The following is a 24,459-nucleotide window of genomic DNA, read 5'->3' as shown; positions in this document are numbered from 1 at the left end:
TTTTATCATTACATATTTATTATGACATTATGGCTGCAAATGGAAAGAAAGAAAGATTTTATTCTCAACAAAAATATCTTTCGTGGCATAAACAAAACAAATTTACTGGTGTCTGCTTTAGAAAATTCAAACAAAATTTAAAAAAAAAATAAAATAAAAAAAATAAAACAGAAAGTCACAAAAAAAAAAATACAAAACAAAAAGTCACTATTCAATATTTAGTCCATCTTCCTCCCATCTCGATCACATCTTGCAGTCGAGTGGGCATGGAATCGACTAGTCTTTTCAAATAGCAAGTGTTCTCAGCCATGGCATCCCGACATCCTGGACGAGCTTCCACAAATTATCAGGACATCTTGGAGGGGGATTGGGACAATTTTTTCACATTGAAGAATTCCAGCAAAATATAACTTAGCATAAAGAACCATATAGCGTTCCAGCAACCATTGATATTTCTGCTGATTCAATTTCCAGCAAATATGATGGATTGTGCCCACTCCACGACGAGAAATCCATCCCCAACACGACACTACCACTGCAGAAACGAATGGCAGCATATCTGTGTCAGAAGGATGATATACAATCCTTTCTTTGTAGTAGAAAAGGTGACTTCAACAGACAAGATTATCCTTTTCCAATCCCGATCACATTTCCCACTGCAAAGACTAAACATCCTTCTATATGCTCCTCCTTATGAATTTCCCTAGGAATGGCACGTCGAGATCTCAAATTGGCGGCTCTTAAATGATTTCTCATGGTCTGGTCGTGGCCAGGAAAATTAACAACTGCCTTCAAAGTAGCAGCGGTATGAAAGGTATTCTTTTCAACCTCTAATACTAATCTGGCATCCTGTTATGGTGTTGAAATTTTCCTTCTACCACTCTCAGCTTTTTGGTAAAAAATTGCCGAACTTCGATAATTTTGCACCCATCTTCGAGCTGTCCTTTCTGAAATGTGGAAACATCTACCTGCCTCGGATGCCGAAAAACTAAGATGAATCACAGCCCGTATTATACTTCCTTTCGTTCCTGCACCTATTTGTGGAGCCTAGGTCTTAAAATAATGGCAAAGCATTCACTTTGATAAAAAATATATATTTTTCAATTAGAAAATAATAATATAAGTACATGTTAGAGTCTTATTAATAACTATATCATTTGCAGACATAAATTCCACAGTTAAAAAAATATAATTCATAATCTCGACCTCAGAGTCGTAATTTGTTTTCAAAAGACCTGCATTGAACTGTAACCACACAAAACATCCTTAATCATTGCTGCTGCAACTGCTACTACAACTACAAATATTATTGTCATAAATGTAGCCTTTTTATATCATTATTAAATATTCAGAATATAATCTAAATTAAAGTAAAGTTGTAGGGTTTCGGAAAATGCTTTGCATTACATCAATAAGAGTAAATTCCGTAGCTCAGTCGGAAGAACATCGAAATTTAGATGTCAACATCTCAGGTTCAAATCCTCGTCACTCCTTTTCATTTTATTGTGTTAGCAGGATAGTATAATGTAATAATATAAGAAAAAACTAACAGTAGTATTATGCAGCTGTACTGTTCCAAACCTAACATTAAATTTATATTATTTATATCGCTAAAGAATGATAACAGAATATTAATTTTTTTTTTTATTTTCTTGGGTTATTTTACGACGCTGTATCAACATCTAGGTTATTTAGCGTCTGAATGATATGAAGGTGATAATGCCAGTGAAATGAGTCCGGGGTCCAGCACGGAAAGTTACCCAGCATTTGCCCGTATTGGGTTGAGGGAAAACCCCGGAAAAAACCTCAACCAAGTGACTTGCCCCGACTGGGATTCGAACCTGGGCCACCTGGTTTCGCGGCCAGACGCGCTGACCGTTACTCCACAGGTGTGGACCAGAATATAAATGATAACTTAAATATTATTTATATTGTTAAAGAATGATAACATGAATATTCTTTATATCGCTAATGAACGATAACAAAGTAAAATAACTTGAACAAGGCTCGAAGTCACAACCTTTAAATCATTAAGCGAGCACTCTATCATTACTCTACAAAATGCAGATATCGAATGACTCCTGCTTAAACACCAATGTTCCAAAACTGCTTCAAGTGCGCATCTACAAGCATACATCATGTAACATCACCATGATCCGAAGTGAACTTAGAATATATTCGCTGCTCACAAGTGTGGTCACTTTTTTTTTTGACAACTCTACATTTAAATATTTGCCATAAAATTGTTATTACTGAGTTTTTTGTAATAGTTAAACAAATATAAACTATTGGCATTTAACACAATGATACGTGTTATAGGCCTAATTATTTTCAGTGATGAACTATTAAGTTATTTAAATAACTCTTCACTGTGTTAACATTATACATTTTGATGTTATGTTACCTGATTGACTAGTTTCGATGTTGTTTGCGTAATTGCTCCCAAATCGTAACACAATTAACATTTTCTACTTATACTTCGTTTTATCAGATGGTAATTAAAAATCAAGAAATTCTTTCAAGATAAGGAGTTCAAGAAACTGTCAATCTGAGATAAAATAGGTGATGTGGAAACAAGCCACTAAACACCTTAAATTAACATCAGCAAAACAATTTATATCAAATAAAAGTGAGAGACCTGCAGCATCAGAAGTGTTATCATGCTACTTGAACCAATGTGGTGAGCCCCCATGGACGTCTTACTTCGTCAAATACAGCAGTGTGTTGGATGATCAATGGGGATGGTCTCATTTCAATTGGAAAGTGGGAAACAGCAATTACCACGTTCTCCGAACAGGCTGTTATCCTTACATCAAGTATCATTGCTCAAAAAGACTGCATCAAGACTTAACCATAGAAGATAGATTCTTTCGTTTCATAAAAGTAGTCAACCTAGGTAAGTTTTCGTGTTATAAAAATTAGCTAGTATTCAATATCTTGTTGTGTAAGAATTAAGAAAGGGTGGCACCAACAAGGGGACTTCAGTAAGTTAGTACTCACTCAAATTTAATCCATATCTATCCTTTTGCCCCTCCGCCTATTCAACATATATCTTGAGAGTGCGGCTAAATCTTGATCTAAAGAGGAAGAAAGCACTAGTGTACTCGTATTGATAAGACGAGGTAACATTGGACTTTTTCTATTGCTGTTTTGTTTTTATTGTTTGAGGGGGGCCGAAGGCTAGCACCTCGCCTAAAGGTTACTATGCAACCTTCTTATATTGTGGGATGATTGTTGGAGTCCTTAGGACTGCATTCCTATGAATACGTGATTCACTGTTTGGTGCCATCTTATCGATTTAGCTACAGCATCCAGTTCTGACAGAGTCTGCATGAACAGGAATGCTCCACCCAACACCCTGTTGATGTTTTGCTGCTTCCTCAAATCACTGGCATTGTTCGCAAATCACGTACTACGTCTTGCTGCATTCCATATTAATCTGAAGATCGTGACATCGTAAATACCTTGATTCACAATGACGCCATCTGCCTGAGGGACCTACTGCTCTTTCAAATGCCTTGTCAGATTCAAAATGCTGGATCCGCCACTGTAATTAAGTTATTTGCTGTGTTGTATCCTAATATTGGTTTCCAGAGCTTCACCAAATACTTATATGTACTGCATCCATTTATTCTGGTTCATTACAAAAAACAATACGAATACATAAGAATTCTGAAAGTAAATGTATATAAATCGTATTTGCAAGGCAATTACGGTCAATAATTTATCTGAAGCTTGAGACAGTTAAACTTCTGGGATAATCAGGAATTAAATTTGGATCAAGTAGTTTCTCCAAATTTTAATTTCATGCAATTCCACATTTTGATTTTAAAGTTTTTTTTTGCAAGATTATAAAGACTTTAACTCTTATTTATTATATTTTACTTCTTTTTTTTTTTTTTTTTTTTGCCATTTACACGCTTTTTTTTTTTTCTTGAATTTTGCATTTTCTTAATCATATTACATATTCACTGTGCACCAACTGAATTGATTTTATAGTTATTTTTGAGCCACAAAATACAAATGTGTTGCTTTATATAAACATTACCTTCACAAATTATTCAAAATAGAGATTTAAGAAATCTATTAGATTTTCATTATTTGACTCCAGTTTAACATCTATCTCAATTTCCTTTTGTTCTACCAGTTGAATTAATTATAAAATTTGGTGCTGCTATTTTCATGTACAAAGTTATTAACAATAGCAATATTATATTTGAGTTTAATAAAGATATACGTTACATACAGTACTTATTTAACAAGAAAAAAAGATTATGTATTTTTTTCTCAGCATGGCTCAGTAACTTATGGGACGAAAGGGATTAAACATTTTTTAATAACAACTTTTAACCAACTTCATTTGGAATACAGTTTTTTACCAAATTCCAGGCGTTTTAAGAATAATTGTTTAAAGAGACGTTTTTGGGAAGATTATTTACTTTAATTCTCAGTTGATTTATTTATTTCATGGTTTCAAACTTTTTATTCTTTCTACCCAAAACTTTACGTTACCTTACTGTTTGTTCTTATTTGCTTTTTTTTCTTTAATTCTTAAGATATTGTATGTTTTCCACAGACTGTAGTTTAATGACTTTTTAACTTACATTGTACAACATATGTGTTCTTGTATAGCCCCCACACATGAGTTACACTATTTGAGGCATACTCAATAAATTAAAAAAAAAATAATTTGAAAATTGACGGCCATGAGAGGAATGGAGTTTCTTCTAATGTCACAGTAAAGATCATAAAAGTTTCCTAATTAAAACATCATTATTTTACATAATATTTTTATTTAAAATACTTGAGAACTTAAATGCTTATTCTCTACATGTGCAGAGACAAACGATTTTAACCTCTCTTAGGTAAAAGATGAAAGAATTATTTGATATATGTAATTTCCTTCAATTTAATAAACAGTATTGTAAAATTCACTGTCTATGGAATTTCAAATGTAACTGATAATTTGTATCATCAATTATCGTCTCAAATAGGATTTAAGCAATTATTGTGAATGAAGGCTGCTCTAAGAACGTAAGCATCAATTTACATTCCATAAAACATTTTAAGAAATAAATTAATAAAGCTGCTTTTCACTTCCAGCTTAATAACAAAAAGTGTACTTAGAAGTATTGTTTTCAAACTAAAAATGACTAGGCACTATTTGTTCCCTGGTTATTTGCAGGTCTTAAAACAGACCAATGTTTGTTTCTCCTCTTTCCTTTAAAACATCATCCACAATAACCAGTCACTCTGTTCGCTACTGCATTACTTTCTAGTTCAGTTTTATATATAAATAGTCCATTTTATTAAAATAAAGTTCTTAATCAAATAAGAGCACCCATTACTAAAACAGTGTTAAAAACAGAAAATACTTTGATTGTAATACATTTGCTGCTCATAGGCATTCCTTGCTTGGCTTATGGACTGGCTGCCACCATGCTGATCCGACACAAAGAGATTGTGCTCACATCACATGGTCAAGTATCTGTGTACTTCCTGTACGAAGAGGATAAGGGATCCCAGTACTGAGTTACAGTTACGTCGCTGGACTGGATTCTTTCCAGTATATTATTGTATGGAATGAACGCTTTGGTATAACTAAGTTGATGTGCCTTGTAGCTGAGTCCGTTATAGTAACTTTCCTCTCAGAGTTTCTCCTGCAAGTAAAAGAAATAATGTAATTTGACAGTCAAATAAAATTGTAATACAATGCGCACATATCAGTATTCTAATTTCAACTTTTCTTAATCTCTCTCTCTCTTTCTCCCGTCCTCCTCCTCACCACCACCATCATCTCTTTCTTTTATTTCATTAATTGCGGTAATGACATTTATTATTTAGTGTTTAGTAACTCTGCATTCACCTACAAAGATTATTTGTCTTAGTGAAATGAGTATCATTAGATGCTTTTTCTTTTCCTTCGGAGGAGGGCCCACAGGCAAGCACCGCAGCCTTAGGCTTATTGTGCAACCTGTCCTCCTCAGATAAATGGCATCTGTTCGCAATTCATGTGCCTGAATCTTGCTGCATCCTCAACCAGAAGAACATGTCGGCATCGATTCCACGACTCACTAAGGCGCCATCTATCCAAGGGAGCTACAATCCCCTGATCACCCACAGTCCACTTATTAAAGTTCCTGCAGCTTCGCTAAACATGTGAAGCTCCCGCAGACAGATGTCGCCTATAGGCAGATCCTGGAACCACGTCTGCCTTGTTCTCCTGATCGACCTGTAAACTATTAAGATGATTAATGAAATGATACTAATGAAGGTGAAATGAGTCCGAGGTCCAACGCCGAAAGTTACCCAGCAATTCTGGTTCGAGTAGTTGAGGGAAAACCTCAGAAAAAACCCAACCTGGTAATTTGTTCCGATCAGGCTTTGAACCCAGGCCCGCTCATTTCATGGTCAAGAAGGTTAACCATTACTCCACAGCAGTGGACATCATTAGATGCTTACAATATGATCACGAAGGAACCACAAAAAACCTCAGACAGCATTACAAATCTTAGTGAGTGAACCAAAACCTCAGCTTCAAATCATGATGACCTTAACTTAAAGACATGACTATTCAATAGAATCCAATCTAGAACAGTGACTATTTCTGACACGTAACAATAATCTGAATAGTAACTTGAATTTAGAAACATTATGAGTGTGCTACTGTATAGTAGACTTAACTTCTAAGATCAGATCTTACACAATAAAACTGGAAAACTCACGGTCATGTAATGTAGCTGAATCACCAGCAAAAGGCTGCAACATACTATATTAAACTGAACTAAAGGATTTCTACTTTTATTAGTCGTCCTCAGCAAGTTCAAATCCGGCTGAAGGCAACAAAAATCCTTAGCATGGCTTCACTTAGAAGGAAAATAAAGTTGAGAAACTCATGTGGGTACATTTATGATATGTAAAAAAATCCTGCCCTTGCTGTGGTCTAAGGCATCATGCCTCGGACTAGCGATGTGGAATACATGGTAGAAGAAATTTTCTCATGAAATCTCGACCACTACCCATCCAGCATTGTAATGAATTTGGAAAGTTACAATGAGTAGCAAACAGCTGGAGGAATAAACAAGTTGACCATACATTACCTCCATACTGGTTGGATAAGCGTTCACCTCTGCTGAGGAATGTGGATGTGAAGCCAACAGTCAGCTTGTTGATCTTGGTCCTCTATGAGAAAATTTACTCGTCGTTCATTGCCGATGTCAAAATTCAATTTTGGAGGTAGCTAAATGAGCATATATACAGTAAAATTAAAACATTATCCAACTTGTGACATTTGAAGACATCCATGGGTTTCCATGGCAACATCCCCAGAAAAACCCTTGCATGCCTTCAAATGTCACAAGTTGGTCGATGTTTTAATTCCAACTTTAAATGGACCTACCTTTCACCTGTAATTCATTCTCTCATTTTTCTAAACATGAAGTATAAATACAGTGTAGGTCACTGGACATCACACAAGATTCCATGTGTAGACTATATGAAAAGGAAGCAAATTCTGTTCCAATGTTCTGAACTGGGTGAGACCAAGTGCAAATTCAATTGAATTCTTCACTGACTTCTGAAGATTTAGAGGGAATTAAACTAGTAAATTTATGTAAGTTTATATTTATCTCTAAGCTGTCCATTCAATTCCTGTGGATGGGGTGAAAGCTGAGGCAAAACAGTAAGCTGAAGTATGCTATAAGAGTAATTTAGATTGTCTCCACGAAAGGTGAAGAAAGAGCAAAAAAAAAAAATTCTACTTCACTATTGGCTCACTAAAATAACAGATACTCACCTATTATATAAAACAATAACCACAGCATTATCGGGGGTGTGGAAGGCAATGGCAGAAACGCTGTTTGCTTCTTGAGGGTATAGCCCAATACGAACTGAACCTTCTGGGACGAATTTAGAAAAGTGTCCCAATGCATAAAACATCGGCTGTTTATAAAACTCATTGGCTGTGCTATTAACAATAACTGCAGCATCCACAAAATTGTTGGCCCAATTTGGACCACCTCGAGGATTGAGGGCCAAATTCCAATCAATCCAACCCGTCACCCAGTGGTTCAGATCCTGCAAACAAGAAAGACACATACACAAGTCAGTAATGTATATATATAGACATTTCCAAGTAGTAATATTTATTTTCATTCAATGGTGGAAAATCGACATTGTGTCATTCGCCCAAGTGTCCCCTATCTATACTAAAAGCCAGGTTATGAACCGACTAAACCGGAAGCAACGTTCTGTTGCTCTCTTTCTGAGCTCTATTGCCACATAATGGCGCAAGATTCAAAGCATGTTCAGCATTTGTCACCGATATGTTTAAAATAATTACTGTCTATAGTTCTCGATAACACTATCAATAATATTAGTAATTAAAATTGCTGTTTTTAAGAAAGCACGAGCTAATGACGCTGGTACGAAATGCGACTCGTAATGCACGTGGTACTGCAAATGAACTGGGAAGTTTGGCTACACTGTTTCCGTGATTCTGTTGCCAGATTTTCGTTAGCAGACGACATTTTCACGTGAGGTCCAATGAAAAGCTCCGTTCTCCTTCCCCCCTCCACGCCTCCATACTCAACGTGTCATCACTGCACAGGCTACCCCTCTAACCCGCACTTTCCTCTCGCCCTGCCAACTACTTCCTGTTTAGTTGGTCCATAACCTGGCTTTTAGTATAGGAGATACGCACTAAAGCTGTAATTCTTTTTGCTGCCTTACGCGTTGCCCTCGGTAGATCGTGGGAAACGAACTACATAGCACCATATGATTATGTTGATTGGGAGTATCCCACAAAAACCTACCACAATCTTTGTCCACCACAAATTCAACTTGGCTAACTCCGCTAACCAGAATTTGAACTCGAGTTACGAGCATGAAAAGCCAACACTCTAATAGTGCACCTCCAAGTAATAACATTTAACCCACAACCAACATTCAATTGCCATATTGCCGCATTCTGACAGCACCAAACCTGAAGTGTAACTGAAGTAACAAAGTACACAAGCATACAACTCGGCATGCAAGATGTGCTTAGAAATATATGTCAAACATAGAGATTTGTTTCATACATTGTAAAAATACTTACATATTTACTTATGGCCTTTAAGGAACCCAGAGGTTCATTGCTGCCCTCACATAAACCCACTATTGGTCCCTATCCTGAGCAAGATTAATCCAATCTCTACCACCATATCCCACCTCCTTCAAATCCAATTTAATATTATTCTCCCATCTATGCCTCTGCAAAGGTCTTTCTACCTTCGGCCTCCCAACCAACACTCTATATGCATTTCTGGATTCACCCATACATGCTACATGCCCTGCCCATCTCAAACATCTGGATTTAATGTTCCTAATTATACACTGTAAGAATACAGTTTATATAAATATAACATGATAGTATTTCAGAAATGTAGCCCTTTCATTTGTTTATCAGTGTATGTCTCTAGTTTCTACAGCATTTACGAGTAGCTACTCTTGCTTGGCAGATGAAAACAGAAATACAACTCTAATGACGGAGAAGCGCCATAAACAGATATTTGTTGGATGTCAGCTATAGAGTGGGATTGTAGGTTTAACTACTATACATTAGTAAATTATCATGTTTGAAATTTTTATTAAATATGGACTAAATTCCAATTTACTTATGTACAGACCCAGAAATATGCGCAGTATGTTATAACTAGAACTTGCAAAATTCAGGTGGCTCAAATTTTGTTTCTGGGTCTGTACATATTTTTATAAATGTGTTAACTATCAAATTATGTGGCTTTCTGTATTATTTTCGGTTAAACTGGCCAATTAGGCAACAAAAATTTCTGTTTGATTAATTTTTTATCTAGTTTTTGAATGATAATAACTTATTAATATGTATGTATGCTTCTTTTTCTTCTCAAAAAGAAGCAGAACAGAGACTTTAACTTCCTTTCTTTTAATAAGAAATCCCTACAATCCTGAAAATTGTGGACATAAACACACTAAAAGCATTTACATAATTCCTAGACTATAATTCTCTGTTTAAGGAAATTCTCTATTGAAAGGGAACTGTTTTCCAGTAACATATCTACGTATTTTTTAAAACTACATATGGTATTTTTAAACTTACAGAATAGTGGGCATTGCAAGAAATATAAGCCAATCATACAAGAAGTTCAAGATCTTATCGATTCCATTTACCTCCAAAATGTCTTCCATGTACCATTCTCCTCTTTTCCAGGATCCGAGTTTCACTTTGTCAAAATCCCAGGGTTTGTCTCCTGAAACATATATTTCGATGAAGTTACTATATGTCATTAGAGCACGGCTCAGAAAATATACAAAGAAAATAATAAAGGTAACAATAGGTAAACAATAATTTAAATACGTACTATTTAGGTATAAAACAGTCACTATAAATAAAACTATTCTTCCAGAGATCCATAATTTGAAGCTATTTCATTAAAATATAAGATACCAGTAGTTTGAATCATTTTTGACTGTAATGCTACATCTTTTATGTGTTTATTTTATGACACAATGTTCATAAACTCCCCCATTCAGTGTTTAACGATTCATTACTAATTCACAATTCCAATTGCGTAAAAGCTGCTTGACTCGAAAGAAATTGGGAATGTCAATGAACTGTGTCGTCAGTTGAAAATTAATATTCCACCTGATCAGAGATATCATTATTTATTAGAAAAGACTTGCATGCAAATCTTATCAGAGGTTTGCAGAGATATCTATGACATTGTAATTATTCTGATATTCCATTACCAAGCAAGGAAAAGCTGTACTAGATGAAACATCAATTTTGTGAGGCTGGTAGGAGATAGGCCGCAAAGTGGCAGGCCTAAGACATTTACTCAAAATTTCATTAAGAATGTGGAACAGAGAAGGTTAAAATCTCAAGTAAAGATGATGCATGAACCAAAATTGCCTTATGCTGAGAAGCAAGTAAGTTGAAACTAGTGGTTTTGCAATTTCATTTGCAATAATGTGACTATTCTAGATATATACATCGCCTTTCAGATATATTCTTTACGTAACTCAAAGGCAATAAACTGCAAGTTTCAACCCGCAGATCCCTAGTTCCCTAACTCAAGCTATTTACCTAGGATGCCTCTACAACCCCTTAAATTTCTTCCTTTGAATTATGAAACATCTGGTGTATGTATATATGTGTGTGTGTGTGTGTCTATATATATATATATATATATATATATATATATATATATATATATATATTTTACTGTCTCATTGTGACGAGTTCAAAGAAGAAAACCAGTGAGACTATGTATGCAACACTATTACAGATTGAAATGATTTTACTTATTTACACAATAGTGCATCAACTACCCAATACTTAAACTTACGTGTATAACAAGGAGTTGCGTGGAATGACTAGTTGTAGAAGAATAATAAGATTATGGAGAAATATAGAATTTATGTACCTTGAAAGTTCTCGTAAATAAGCAGAGAAACTTGCTTCATTACACGGAAAGCAAGATTTTGGAGAATAAATTTCAATATATTTTGTACATGAAAGGATGAAAGGGGGAAAGGATCTGGCCATCCTACTCCATTATCTCTTGGCCTAGTTGTCTCATAAGTGGTGCCTTTTGGTATAACTTGTGAGGTTCAGACCTGTCTTCGGACAGCTGACTAAACAACAACAACTGTACATGAAAATAAAAATATGTCTTACCAACAGAAGCTTCAGTTGCAAGAATAAACTTGTCGGGAAAGTTGGTATGTGTGCGGTCCAAAAGACTAGCGGGAAACCATGAGTCCCAATACCAGTGAACTCCAATACCATCTATATATTCTGCTACTTTTTCATCTGCCATTAGCTAGAGAGACAGAATATAGCAAGGTTATGAGCAGAAAGAAAAATTCTCTTGAGAGTGAATAAACAATGATTTATTTTGAAAATGAAAGTAACCCATTTTATTACAAGCTTCTGCATTTCACATCCTTTAGTACCAGTATGCAATTAATGTTATTTATTAAGGTAATATAAAAGAAGTAAACAGGGATGAAACAAATTTCAGGGTTAGGGCCCACACAAAGTTTACCCGTGCCTATATTTCTATTAGATTCAAATAGCAAATCTTTACCAAGTGATTCCTTTAAAAATTGGCTAAGATGGTAATATAACATCAATAATGGTACAATGAAAATAGCTAGGGAACATGACGTATTTGTAAAATACAGAGAAACTTTCCCACAGTAATTTTGTCTAACAACAAGATATGTGAGATTGAATGCTGGCCTCTTTGGTTCGACTGTATTACTATGCAAGCGTAAGCAAAATAGAAAAACTGGATATGAAGGGAAAGAGCAGTGTGATAATACTTAAATTCATCATGGTCTTACTATGTTGAACCACCAGGGTAGCATGAAGCGCTGATCATCAATTGCAACAAGTTTTACATTGCAGTGTGACTTTTTCAGGGCTGGGCCAAAATATTCTTTGATCCAATCTCTCTGTGTATATGGATTCCAGCCCATTGAATTAAATCTGTTGACAGGAATAATGCCATTTGTTGGTTCATTACCAGTTGAAATCCCCCAAAATTCTACATCTTGTTTTTTGTATTCGTCCAGAAACCTGCAAAACATGAAAAAATGCATCAGTATGCCACAAGAAGTATAAATACAGTAAAACCCCAATAAGACACTGTTCAAGAGACCGCGTATTAACCAGGATCGCGTATTAGGCGGGTATACTAATTTTGACTTATATACAGTATCTATTAGCATTTTTCTTTATTGAAATACATGATTCATGAAACGTAATACAGTATTACACCATTATGTAATTAGTGTACTGTACGTCAAAGACATTTACAATGTGTACTGTACTTAATTCTTTCGAAAAAAGTCATTTATAGTTGTTTGCTGTGTGCATGTTCAAGTTCTCATATTTACCACACTTCACTTTCCTGCGCTTACATCCTCCCAATGTCGCAGCTGCAGTGATTGAGTCGCGATTTTTTATTATCATCCTTAATGTCAATGATAGAATTCCTAATGAATCAGAGAGTTGTTTCTGATTCTGTCCCAATGAGGAATAGCTTATGTTTCATTTCAAGCTCTTTTAAATTGTCTACTTTTTTCAGTGCCCTGATTTGTGAATCCAGAATGTTGATTAAGGTCTAATGTCTAGCAGAGGATGTTGGATGTTGTAATTATTATTGTTAGTTTTTAACATTTACAACTATTTTGTACTCACTTCACAAGGTATTCCGCCCATGCCTGGTGATACTCTTCTTTCAAGAAACCGAAACCAGAGTAATCATCGTTTGTTTTCATCCATGGAGGAGCAGTCCATGCAGTAGCCAGCAGGTGAATACCCCGCTCACTCAGTTTCTGCGCTTCTTTGATGAGCGGGATCTAATACAGACAAGAGGACCAATGTAAATTCCTGAATGGAAAATTCGAAAATGAAATATATTTTTTTAATACTTGATGGTTTCTGACCTAGCTCAGAAATATACAATGCTCAATGCAAGTTCATGGTTTTCCTCTCTGAACCGTAGGACACACACACTAATACAGTAAAGCTCACAATTGTTTTTTTTTTTTTTCACAATGATGATAGTATTTGACCGATAAGCAGGAATAACTATAGGTATGAGTATATATGGGCCACCTCTTTGTTTATCAAATAGTAATATAGTGTTAATTACTATATAACATGTTTATTATGATTAACGTTTTCAGCATTAAATGCCATCATCAGATTATTCATTCCACTCATTGGAATATGCTTAATACATGGAACAATAGTAGGTAAATTATACAGTGTAGACACAATCATGATAAATTATTCAATGTATGGCTGTAATATTACTGTTAATTGTGTTCAAGTGCACACAATATTATGCTTATCAATATGTGAATTGGTTTAGAATGAGTATCAATTAGGTACATTAGCTGAAGTTAAAATATAAATATTTAAAGTTAAAAGATAAATTAAAGTAAAGTTATGCCGATGTAACATTTATACATTAATACATCAAAATATATATATACATTTATTTTTTTGTAAAGTCATTAAGGGTAATATTGATTGTGACTTCTTCTTAAGCAATATGTCTTTGTATTCCTGCTAAGGGTTTAAGCTTTCGTAAAATTTTTTATAATAGAAACTGTAAATCTCTCTCTCTGGTCTGCAGATGCATAAAATATGCAAGTTTGCATGGATTGAACTTGGATCCATTTAATGTGTAGTGTATACTTTTTGGAGCTTTATGTCAGCTATTAATTTATGTCTTTTGTTTAAATATGTATTATAATATTATTCTCGTCATCTTCTATATCATTTGTATTATATTCATTTATATGATTCCATCCTTTAATTTTCAATTATCATTACTTTTTTGTCATTATTTTAAATAATTCCAATGTACTTTTATTGTAATTTATATCATTGTTAATGTTTTTGTAATGAATTGTCTTGTGCTGAACCGTTATTGGCCCCTGGCTGTTGTACTGCACATTAAATATTAGTAAATAAATAAATAATTATTGTTATTATTATTATTATTACTATTACCGTTATCATCATCATTCTAAAGAATACAGAGTGTCCCGAAAAATGTTAAAATGTTATGTTTTATTTAATGACACTCGCAACTGCAGAGGTTATATCAGCGTCGCCGGATGTGCCGGAATTTTGTCCCGCAGGAGTTCTTTTACATGCCAGTAAATCTACTGACATGAGCCTGCCGCATTTAAGCACACTTAAATGCCATCGACCTGGCCCAGGATTGAACCCGCAACCTTGGGCATAGAAGGCCAGCGCTATACCAACTCGCCAACCACGTCGACAGTGTCCCGAATGATTACCCTGATTTCAAACTGTTATTTTTTTCCACAGATGTCACTGATTTCTGATTTTCCTTTGTAAGTGATATGGTGCATTCTTAAAGTTTTGTCGGCTCGCAGGGATCCGTTCGTGAAATTTGTACAGTACACACTGTGCCTTTTCCTGTAGTGAAGCCATTTCATATATTCAGTAGCTACAATGTTCCTAGTGACAAAATTGAAAATTGAAGCACATAGCCATCAAAACATTAAGAGTGCACCATCTCACTTACAAAGGAAAATCAGAAATTAGTGACATCAGTGAAAAGCAATAACCGTCTGAAATCAGGGTAATCGTTTCAGGACATTCTGCATGTATTAAGATGCAAGACTTTTAAATTTAAACTGCAGTCCATCCAAAACATTAAAAAGTTAATCATTACTAAACCACAGACAATGAAAGAGGAGAAACTCAGAGACACAACAGAAAGCAATGGCGGGGGGGGGGGGGGGGCTAAAACCACTCAGCTCTACAAAATTTGAGCTGTAATACTGCAAAGTGATAAATAATTAAATTACAAAGCAAAGATTATTATAGTCTCATATCACAGAATGCATATACAATGATGAAGACCATACAAAATAAATGCATTTTCAGATAACGAAAAATTCTTATCTGTTTGAGAAACAGAAAACTAGTGTGCTTTCTTATAAAATACTTTATGAAATCCAATTTTCCAATATTAAGCAAAAACATTTCTTCAAACTCATCAACATTATGTCACATGTTGAACAAAATATTTATTTTTATCAACCAGTTGCTTTTTGTAAATGAAATACAACACTTAACCTTTGTAACAAAAACAAAAAAACATAACTTCTTTGTATGCATTACTAAAAAATAAGAGGCATATGTGTTGTTTAACAATTCATCTGCATTCTGCATACTGAGCTGCATTCATCTCCTCTGGAAGGGCTTAATTCATGTAAGCCTTATTTTTCAATATAATACGATGATTAGCAGCAGGTATAGCTAAAACTTACTTTATAGAAGAAGTCTTCTAGTGTTAAATTATAATGTGTGAAGTTGGTGTCTCCTGGCACATCATCATATGTATAAGTATGTGTTGAGAAGTCACAACCAGCTATAGGGACACGACCGAAATTGAATTCAATTCCATCTGTTGAGAAATAAGACCTATAAAGGACGGGAAAGTTTAGTATCTAGTAGATAATTATAATATTTACAACAGTTCAATAAATTTGAATATGTTAAATCCTAGACATCTTCGAATACAGTAAAACCTCGATAAGACACGCCCGCTTATTACGCTATCCCGTGTAATACGCTTTTTTTGTCCGGTCCCTGCACAGTTCATATAGAACACCTTTATAAAATACTTTGTTAATGTTTGTTGCGCTCAAGTCCCGCATAATATGCTGTTTTTGTGGAATATTTTCGATGTAATTTTCAGCAATGTACTGTAACAGCAATGAAACATCTTGGTCATTGAACTCACTGGTGCCATTAACCTGAAAAGTATTGGTATTCGACCCTTTACCTGCGCATTTAAACCTTCATATTTCATACCTTAGTATACCCCACTCTCTTGTTACGCTCTCTTATTCGATTCAGCTGCGTGGTTAAAGCCTACATACAGTTACAATACCTCACCCTCTTGCTAACCCTCTCTCTCAAACAACATTCCTCATTCGGCCATAATAAAATTATGGAAATTTTTGCTGGACAGTTTGTTGTCCTTTTGTGTATTGAAGTGTCCGTGAATGTGATTACAATGAGTGTTAAACGAAAAGCGCTTTCTGTATCGGAAAAATTGGAAATCTTACGAAAGTACGATGAAAACAGTACTCTTACTCAGAAACAACTCTCTGATGCATTAGGAATCCCATCATCGACATTAAGAATGATAATAAAAAATCGCGACTCAATCACTACAGCTGCGATGTCAGGAGGATGTAATCGCAGAAACTGAAGTTTGGAAAACATGAGGACTTGGAGAACACGCACACAGCAAACAACTATAAATGGCTTATTTTTTTCGAAAGAATTAAGTACAGTACATATTGTAAATGTCTTTGACGTACAGTACAGTAATTAAATAATGGAGTAATACTGTATTACCTTTCATGAATCATGTATTTCAATAAAGAAAAATGCTAATAGATACTGTATATAAGTCACAATTAGTATACCAGCCTAATATGTGTTTTACACCTGGTCCCTTGAACAGTGTCTTATCGGGGTTTTACTATATTTACATTTCAGATTGCTTAGTTTTATTTAAATATAATTACTAATTTGTTACTCTTCCTTCAAACATACTTCCAGAAGTCCTTGAATGAGACAACAGCTTACCATTCCTCCACTGTCCACGAGGTAAGTCCATCTCGTGTCCCAAAATCGAACAATATGAGAATTTTTGTGGTCATACCCGAAATATAAATATTGACTGGATGTAAAGCATGGGTTTTCAGTAAGTATATTATTTTTTCTAGATTATGTTGTATCAGGTTAGTTCGGATACAGTTCAAGTTAGTATTTAGTGGCCTATTATGTATAATTCTTCTTCAGTCTTTACATACGATATACTATTATTACAAAATATTGTCATACTTTAATTTTAATGTCCAACATTATTCAATCAGCGCATTGGCGAGAATTCATAAATTAATGTAACAAAGACTGACAACGAATAGGAAAGATCAGCAGGTTTTTAATGTTGAATAATGTTGTTATTTAAGGGTCAATAGGATGAAAAGGGCAGATTTATGGGTAACATGCCAGGGATGTCATGGTTTTCCACGTGGTCCATCTCACTTCAATCTATATATAATGTGCCTCGTGATAATTGATAACAATTCACTTAATAATAATAAACTACCATTATACGAGGGTGTTTCAGAAAGTAACAGCAAATTCAATTTTTTAAATATAAACCACCATTAGAGGTAAAAATAATATGTAATATATCATTTTCGACATAATCTACACTCCTTTCAATACATCTCTCATACCATTGCACCGACTATTTATTCCATCATAAAAAAAAAAGTATTTTTAGTTGTGTCATACTGGAACGACTAGAGTATTGCTCATCAAAGATTGACGTATGCCCACATCTATCGAATTGTACTCTCTCCTCTCGATAATGTAGCTATTTCAGTATCTTTCCACATTAATTTCACCAAGATTCACAGCCTGTAACTACAAAAATCTGATAACTGTTTGCTATTCTTCTATGGTGCACACAGTTAATGGCACCGTCACCTTGTTTAAATTGTCCTTCCCATTCAACAGAACTTACCATCTGTTAGAAGTGCCAATACCTTCTCAAATCATATATCTTCCCTTCGTGGGAGTTTCAAATACTTGATGTGTTTACTTCGTATAATAGTGTGAATTTGCTGTTGCTTCTTGAAACACCCTCATACATTCAGAATGCAGACTGTTCCGCACATGCTTAACTTAATTTAGTCAACCCAGTTAAAACTTCCCTCTCTTAATAATAAAACGTAAATTTAAGCATTTGAGAAATAAATACCGGTAAACTGCAATTCACATGACTAGCAGCTTCAGCAGCTGGTACTTGGTTCTATTGAATGCACTGTTTCTAAAATAAACATGAAGGCATAAAATAATTACTTTGCCTGACTACAATTCAGTCTGGCTCCACCTCTATCTGATTAATTAAAAACGGTTTTTCACGCAGTCCATCTCGCACCATTCTTTATCTAATTATTCAGGACTGTTAAATTTCAAAATTTCATAGATAAACATCAGAAAACATATTTTGGAACTTTTTGACGTACTTTCCAGGCATAGTAACTCTTCGATATAATATGTAAATACGTTGTATTTATATATTATATCGAGGGCATCATGCCAGGAAGGCATATCAACAAATTTTGCGTTACTGAAATATTTTTAATGGAACCTATTTATGTTTGAAAACAATCGTTAGAGAATTACAATGGACATGACAAAGAATTAATTACCTTGTTAACTAGATAAGGACAGTAAAAATAATTTCATATTTAGCTATAGGCTCTATTGTAAATTTGCAGTTTTGGTGACACACTCCTCTGGCATGATGCCCTCGATATTGAAATAATGTATTTATACATTACATCAAAGGATCGCTAATACCTGGAAAATAATTTTAATAAACAATGTATTTACATCAAACTCTTCTGAAGCAGGGTTTCACTGTCAATTTTTTGACCCGCGAATTGACAATAACCCTGAAGTGGTATTGAATGTGATGTCATGTGTGATGTAAGCAAGTGATAAGCTGGATACTTACAGCAAACTATCAATGTGAAAATATCGAAGGAAAAAAAAAAGTGGGCAGAAAGTGTCAATGCAGCCATAACTAAACCAAAACGTAAATGATACTCCGTCCATTTGGGAACAAATCAACGAGTTACAAAGTGTGTTACGTACCTATACAACTAATATTTATTTTTTTCCCCATCCCAAGTATAGGCTTCTTTGTATTGTTTTACTATATATTGCAATTTTTTTAACCTTGTATCGAGGAGGGATTGAAGGCTTGCACTGCAGTCTGAGGGTTATTGTGCTTACCACTCCTATTCTATGAATGATTGGGTAGCCGAATGGCCATGTTCTTGTACAAGTACAGCATGCCACAACGTGAACTCAACCTAGGCTATTGTATGGATGATGATGATGATGATGATGATGATGATGATACGTGAATTAATGATGGCAAAATGAGTCTCAGGTGCAAAGCCGGAAGTTACCCAGCAATTCTGCTTAACTGGTTGAGGGAAAGCTCCGGAAAAAACCCCAATCAGGTAACTTGTCCCAACCGGGATTTGAACCCAGGCCGCTCATTTCACAGCCAGACGCGCTAACCGTTACTCCACACAGTGGTGGACCTATATTGCAATTAAAAATAGTTTATTAAAAAGTTTATTATGAACTATTTGATGAAAAAAAAAGTTTTTCCCTACTTCAAACACTCCTCTTCAAAATCCTGTACATGTTATTCAACGTTAACTTGGGAACCACAATTCTACTGTAAATATTTTTGGTAATACTGGTATACCGGTATGTTAATTAGGCCTACTCCATCATTAATTACTTACCTCATAAGATGTTCTTTCGTTTCTAAACTTAAGGAGTCTATATTGATTCCTGCAGCATCAGTGAAAGCACCTCCAAAACCAGAAATCTCTTGGTATTTTATTGACGAATTTATCATGAAATGTGCTCCTGTTTGAATAAAGAAAATTCATGAACAAATGGTAGGCCTAAGTGTTGCTAATTCAAGAAGAGAAAGAAGGCCATTTCTAATTTGATACCGGAACGTAAAGTATTTTTTTTATAATTAATGTTGTGTGTGAAAGTATTATAACTTACCTTCAGTGCATGGTGTATTAAAAAATGATCCAATTGTTTTATTAAAACGTAAACCTGATTTAGTGGTTGAATATTTCCAAAACTGGTTTGCAGGCAATGGTATAACCTTACTTATAGTATCACAGTAAGTTCTATTGCAAACACATACCACATTGCCTTCCCCAAATTCTCGAGGGTCACATGGACTGTCAGCAATTACTGAAAAAAGAACAGTTTCGGCTATGTATCAATTCCTTGAGTTGCAATCAAAGCAGAAAATTAGTGATAATCAACGCATTAATAAACCAATTAATTTCCCATCTCATCAAAGCACTTGATATGTAGCCTACAAATTAATAATACAATGATATTTGGAATGACTATTTACGTCTATTAATAAACTAAAATGAAACTTAGACAAGACTGCAAATAAAATTTAAAATTGTCATAACTTTAAATCATACATCACGTAGTAATTAATCTAGGTCATACTTGAATACGGGTAAGCACCACTTTATCTCTGATTACAGTATGCAGAGATTTGAAACAAGGTTACAAAGGATATGATAAGAAGTAGCAATAATTTCATATTTCTCGTCATGGTGCTTACCTCTATTCAAGTTTCATCCGATAACAATAAATTATTGTTTGAAAAGACACATCTTATTCTGTATAATTTGGATAGTCATTTCTGGATCATCATATAGCTCCATATAGAGGGAGAGGGCAGAGGAGTAGGAAAATCCTGGAATGACGTGAAACGATTAGCAGGAGACAGATTAAGAACTTTCATTTCAGTCCTAAATTAGCCTACAAAAGGAGCACTAAGACGTAAGATATTAACTGAACTGAATACAGTTCAACATTATTCATAACATGTGATATTAAAAATGAATAAAGATATATGCCATGAATAAATCCTCTAGTTTTTAAGAAACGCACAGGCAATAGTACAATAATTTTTCCATGTATAACTTAGATTTATAAATAAAATTAAAAAAACGTGCAAAAGAAAAGTATTAAACTGTAACTGAAATAATGTAATATTCCCAACATCTTAACTGCAAGTAAGAGTTCCCATAACAGAACAATATATTTAAAAAAAAAACTTGAAAACAGACATTTTGAAAAAGGGGTGGGTAAAATCGGTTCCAGAAGACACGAAAATCCCTGGTCAGTTCATTTGATATCTTGCACTCACCTATTAAATAAGTTGAAGAATATATAATGACACTAATATAACACAATTTAATCATCGTCATATTTATCCTGATAAAACTGTAGAAACTGTGCTATTGTAATTGAAAATCGGATAAAAAATAAAATTTCACTTTGCTATTATTCCGTTACTATGTGCTATGGTTCCATTTCGTACAAATACATCTTGCAGTTATTCCTAGTTGCTGACTGTAGTACTGGATGAAACGGTACAAGTATGTTTGTCATGTTATTAACGACTGAAAATAATTTAATATCACACCCAACTCATTCCATTTTACCGTTTATAATTCAATCTACGGTTAATCCAAACTAAATCACTTCCTTTATACTCCTGCTGCATGGAACAAATCTCTACTAACGGCGTATTGATTCTTTCGTATTATGAAGTTATGAACACAATTCACATTCATGATACGTAAAACAGGGTTGTACAAACTATCAATTACGTCACATCACATACCTACCAGATACCAGTTACCGTTATATTGTGACATTGATAATAAAATTCCTAATTGTGCGGTAAAAGTAACTAAGATGCTATATTCCTTGTTTAAACATTAAATTCGCAAAGTATCCTAAAGGACACAACAGATTAATAGGCTCTATGCTAGAATTTTAATAGTACAACAGAAAAAAAAATTGTAGGAAAATTATAATTTCACAATACTATTACGACATAATATAAAATATTGACATTGCGATAGGCGTTTTCTTTACAGTCCGACACGATTTAATAAACTAGTGTGAGAAATGAAGTTTTCCCAATTTAAGGGTTAAACAACAATTTGTGATGCAAGGCAATCGAGCAATTATTTAAATTACATCTAATAAACAATGCTATGCAAATTATATTACCTCCATCCAGTCTTCTCAATTATTATATTTTAACTCACAAATAGATAACGATAATTTGAAACTCAAGACAAATGAGCAATACTGTATTTAAAGTCTATCTAATAAACAGTGCCAAGCAAATTATCTTACTTTCAGTTTGCGAAATTTTTTTATAACAGGTAGTATTCAAGAACATGTTTAAAGTAGCTTCTGCCATTATCATATCGTAAAAATATTGGTCTTACAATAAAATTTTTACGCATCAATGTAACAATAAGTAATATCACCATCAACAATTATTTTTACCAATAGTGGGTATTACCTGACTGTTCATCATTCACCCATATGAACTTATGAAGCTAGTTGTGTAGACCAATTTACTGACAGTCATTGCTCAAGGTGCGCCATAGGAGGCTGGTCTATGCTAGAAGTGGGGTGTGACAGCGTTTTACCATCACAGCTCCGGAAAAAATAGTGATTTTTGTGTTCGGATGGTTCTTGATGACTGGGAATGTTGTAACACTCTAGCACTCACAGAGTCAATCATTAAAGATGATGGCAGGCAATACATGCCACTTTCCAATGGTAATATCATCAGTCGTAATGTAGAAGTTTCTTGTTGCTGCAAGTCCCAGCTTGTCTGGATTCTTCAAGTCTTCAATTCGTGGCTATTTTACAAAATCAAGGAATATAACTGTTCTTTGCAAGGGGAAAGTATATCGGGACAAAACCGGAATTAATCCGAACATTACAATCAAAATGCATAGTACAGCCTGTACTCCGTTTTGAGACCCAAACTTCTAACTGGTGACCAGTAATGTGTTCGGTCTTTTCTTTCATATATTATATAACATTAGATTATTTGAGATTTTATAGAAATTTATATTAATGGTCTTTAGCAATATGGACTATATAAATTAGCAATATATTTAATCAAAACATTTCAATGTATCCCATCTCAAGCCCACAGTTGTTTATGTTCAATTCTCTTCTGCGAATTGAATTGATATACAGGTGTCCACCATGAACCTGACACATTTGAAATTGCTGTATAATTCATACTGCTTGGGGTAAAAAGAAAAGAATGCATGCAATATCAAGAGTAACTCACTAAGTTTTATTAAAATATCAGTACACCTCAACATGAGATCCTCTCGTTGCACGAAGAACATCTAGTCTGAATTCAATTTCCTGCCAGGTCTTCTGAAGCATCTCGGGCGTAACGGAATTGACGGCATCTCTTATGGGGCCGCGTAGCTGTTGAAGATCACGAATTTTGTGGCCTGTATACACTTTGTTCTTGACATATCCCCACAAGAAAAAGTCTAGAGGGGTAATATCCGGTGATCGAGGTGGCCATCTTGTCGGTCCATTATGTGTGTTGACTTTGCCCGATAAATGAAAAATGGCCTCATCAGAAAAAGCAATGCGAGTTAAAAATGCTGGGTCTTCATCAATGTGCTGTAACATGCCTGCCTCATATTACCGTCATCTGGTTTCAGTTCATGAACCAACTGCAATTTGTGTGCATGAAACCCAAGAGAGCGATGCAGTATCTTATGCACCGTGGACTTCGGCATCTGCAGTTCTCGTCGAACTGACTTGCGTGGACTTCGTTCATACGCCTGTCTCACTGCTGCTACACGCTCCTCTGATATGCGTACATTACTGCCACCTGCAATTTCACCACACTTCCCGTTGCCAAAAAGTGCTGTTTCCATGTCTTAATGGTGGTCCGTGATGGTGGGTCCTTCTGGAATTCGTTTCAGCATACCACCAGATCGCTTGTGCTCGCTCTTGTGCTGTCGCCATTTTGAATTAAGCTACCGCAGCGCCACGTACAACCTCTCGCACAGGTTTTTAAAAATAGCCAACAAAATTTCCACAGTTTCTCTACATATTGCAATGCATGTTACCAACTTATTTCCATTCATTGATTTTTGGCAGCCAATTGAAATGTGTCAGGTTCATGGTGGACACACTGTACTACTGCCATGTCTTGTATAAACACAATGATCAGCATGGACAGTATACTAAAAACAAACCACACTCTGGCCTGTGTTATCTGCGATGTTCCAAGAATGTTTACGAAGATGAGTCATTCATGGAAGAATACAGCTGATAACAAGTGATTCAGTATCAAAGAGTTGCTCTCGTTAATCTGTAGTGTGGAACAATAGTTAATTATTAATTGAAAACAGCATGTCGAAAGA

At 34.8% G+C, this 24,459-nt stretch overlaps 1 protein-coding gene across 4 annotated transcripts; it reads right to left on the bottom strand.

The window, feature by feature from the left end:
- Positions 1 to 1,073: 1,073 nt before the first annotated feature.
- LOC138699792 (lysosomal acid glucosylceramidase-like) lies at positions 1,074 to 21,849 on the bottom strand. Of its 4 annotated transcripts, none has more exons than XM_069825948.1 (10): positions 21,393 to 21,849; positions 20,213 to 20,410; positions 19,939 to 20,065; positions 15,850 to 16,003; positions 13,229 to 13,389; positions 12,370 to 12,604; positions 11,699 to 11,843; positions 10,189 to 10,268; positions 7,796 to 8,076; positions 1,074 to 5,660 (listed from the first exon to the last, which is right to left on the bottom strand). In XM_069825948.1, the coding sequence occupies exons 1-10, from the start codon at positions 21,451 to 21,453 to the stop codon at positions 5,540 to 5,542; spliced, it is 1,563 nt and encodes a 520-aa protein (XP_069682049.1). In that variant the 5' UTR covers positions 21,454 to 21,849; the 3' UTR covers positions 1,074 to 5,539. The 4 variants fall into 4 exon arrangements, with proteins under 4 accessions (XP_069682049.1, XP_069682052.1, XP_069682053.1 ...); XM_069825951.1 differs by having other exon boundaries at positions 20,361 to 20,410; positions 21,393 to 21,848; XM_069825952.1 differs by lacking the exon at positions 21,393 to 21,849 and adding an exon at positions 20,802 to 21,205 and having other exon boundaries at positions 20,361 to 20,410.
- Positions 21,850 to 24,459: the final 2,610 nt, after the last annotated feature.

This window comes from Periplaneta americana, chromosome 5 (genome assembly GCF_040183065.1).
Source record: "Periplaneta americana isolate PAMFEO1 chromosome 5, P.americana_PAMFEO1_priV1, whole genome shotgun sequence".
NCBI classification, from domain to species: Eukaryota; Metazoa; Arthropoda; class Insecta; order Blattodea; family Blattidae; genus Periplaneta; species Periplaneta americana.
The sequence above is the reverse complement of the archived record's forward strand: the minus strand, read 5'-3'. Positions and strand labels throughout refer to the sequence as shown.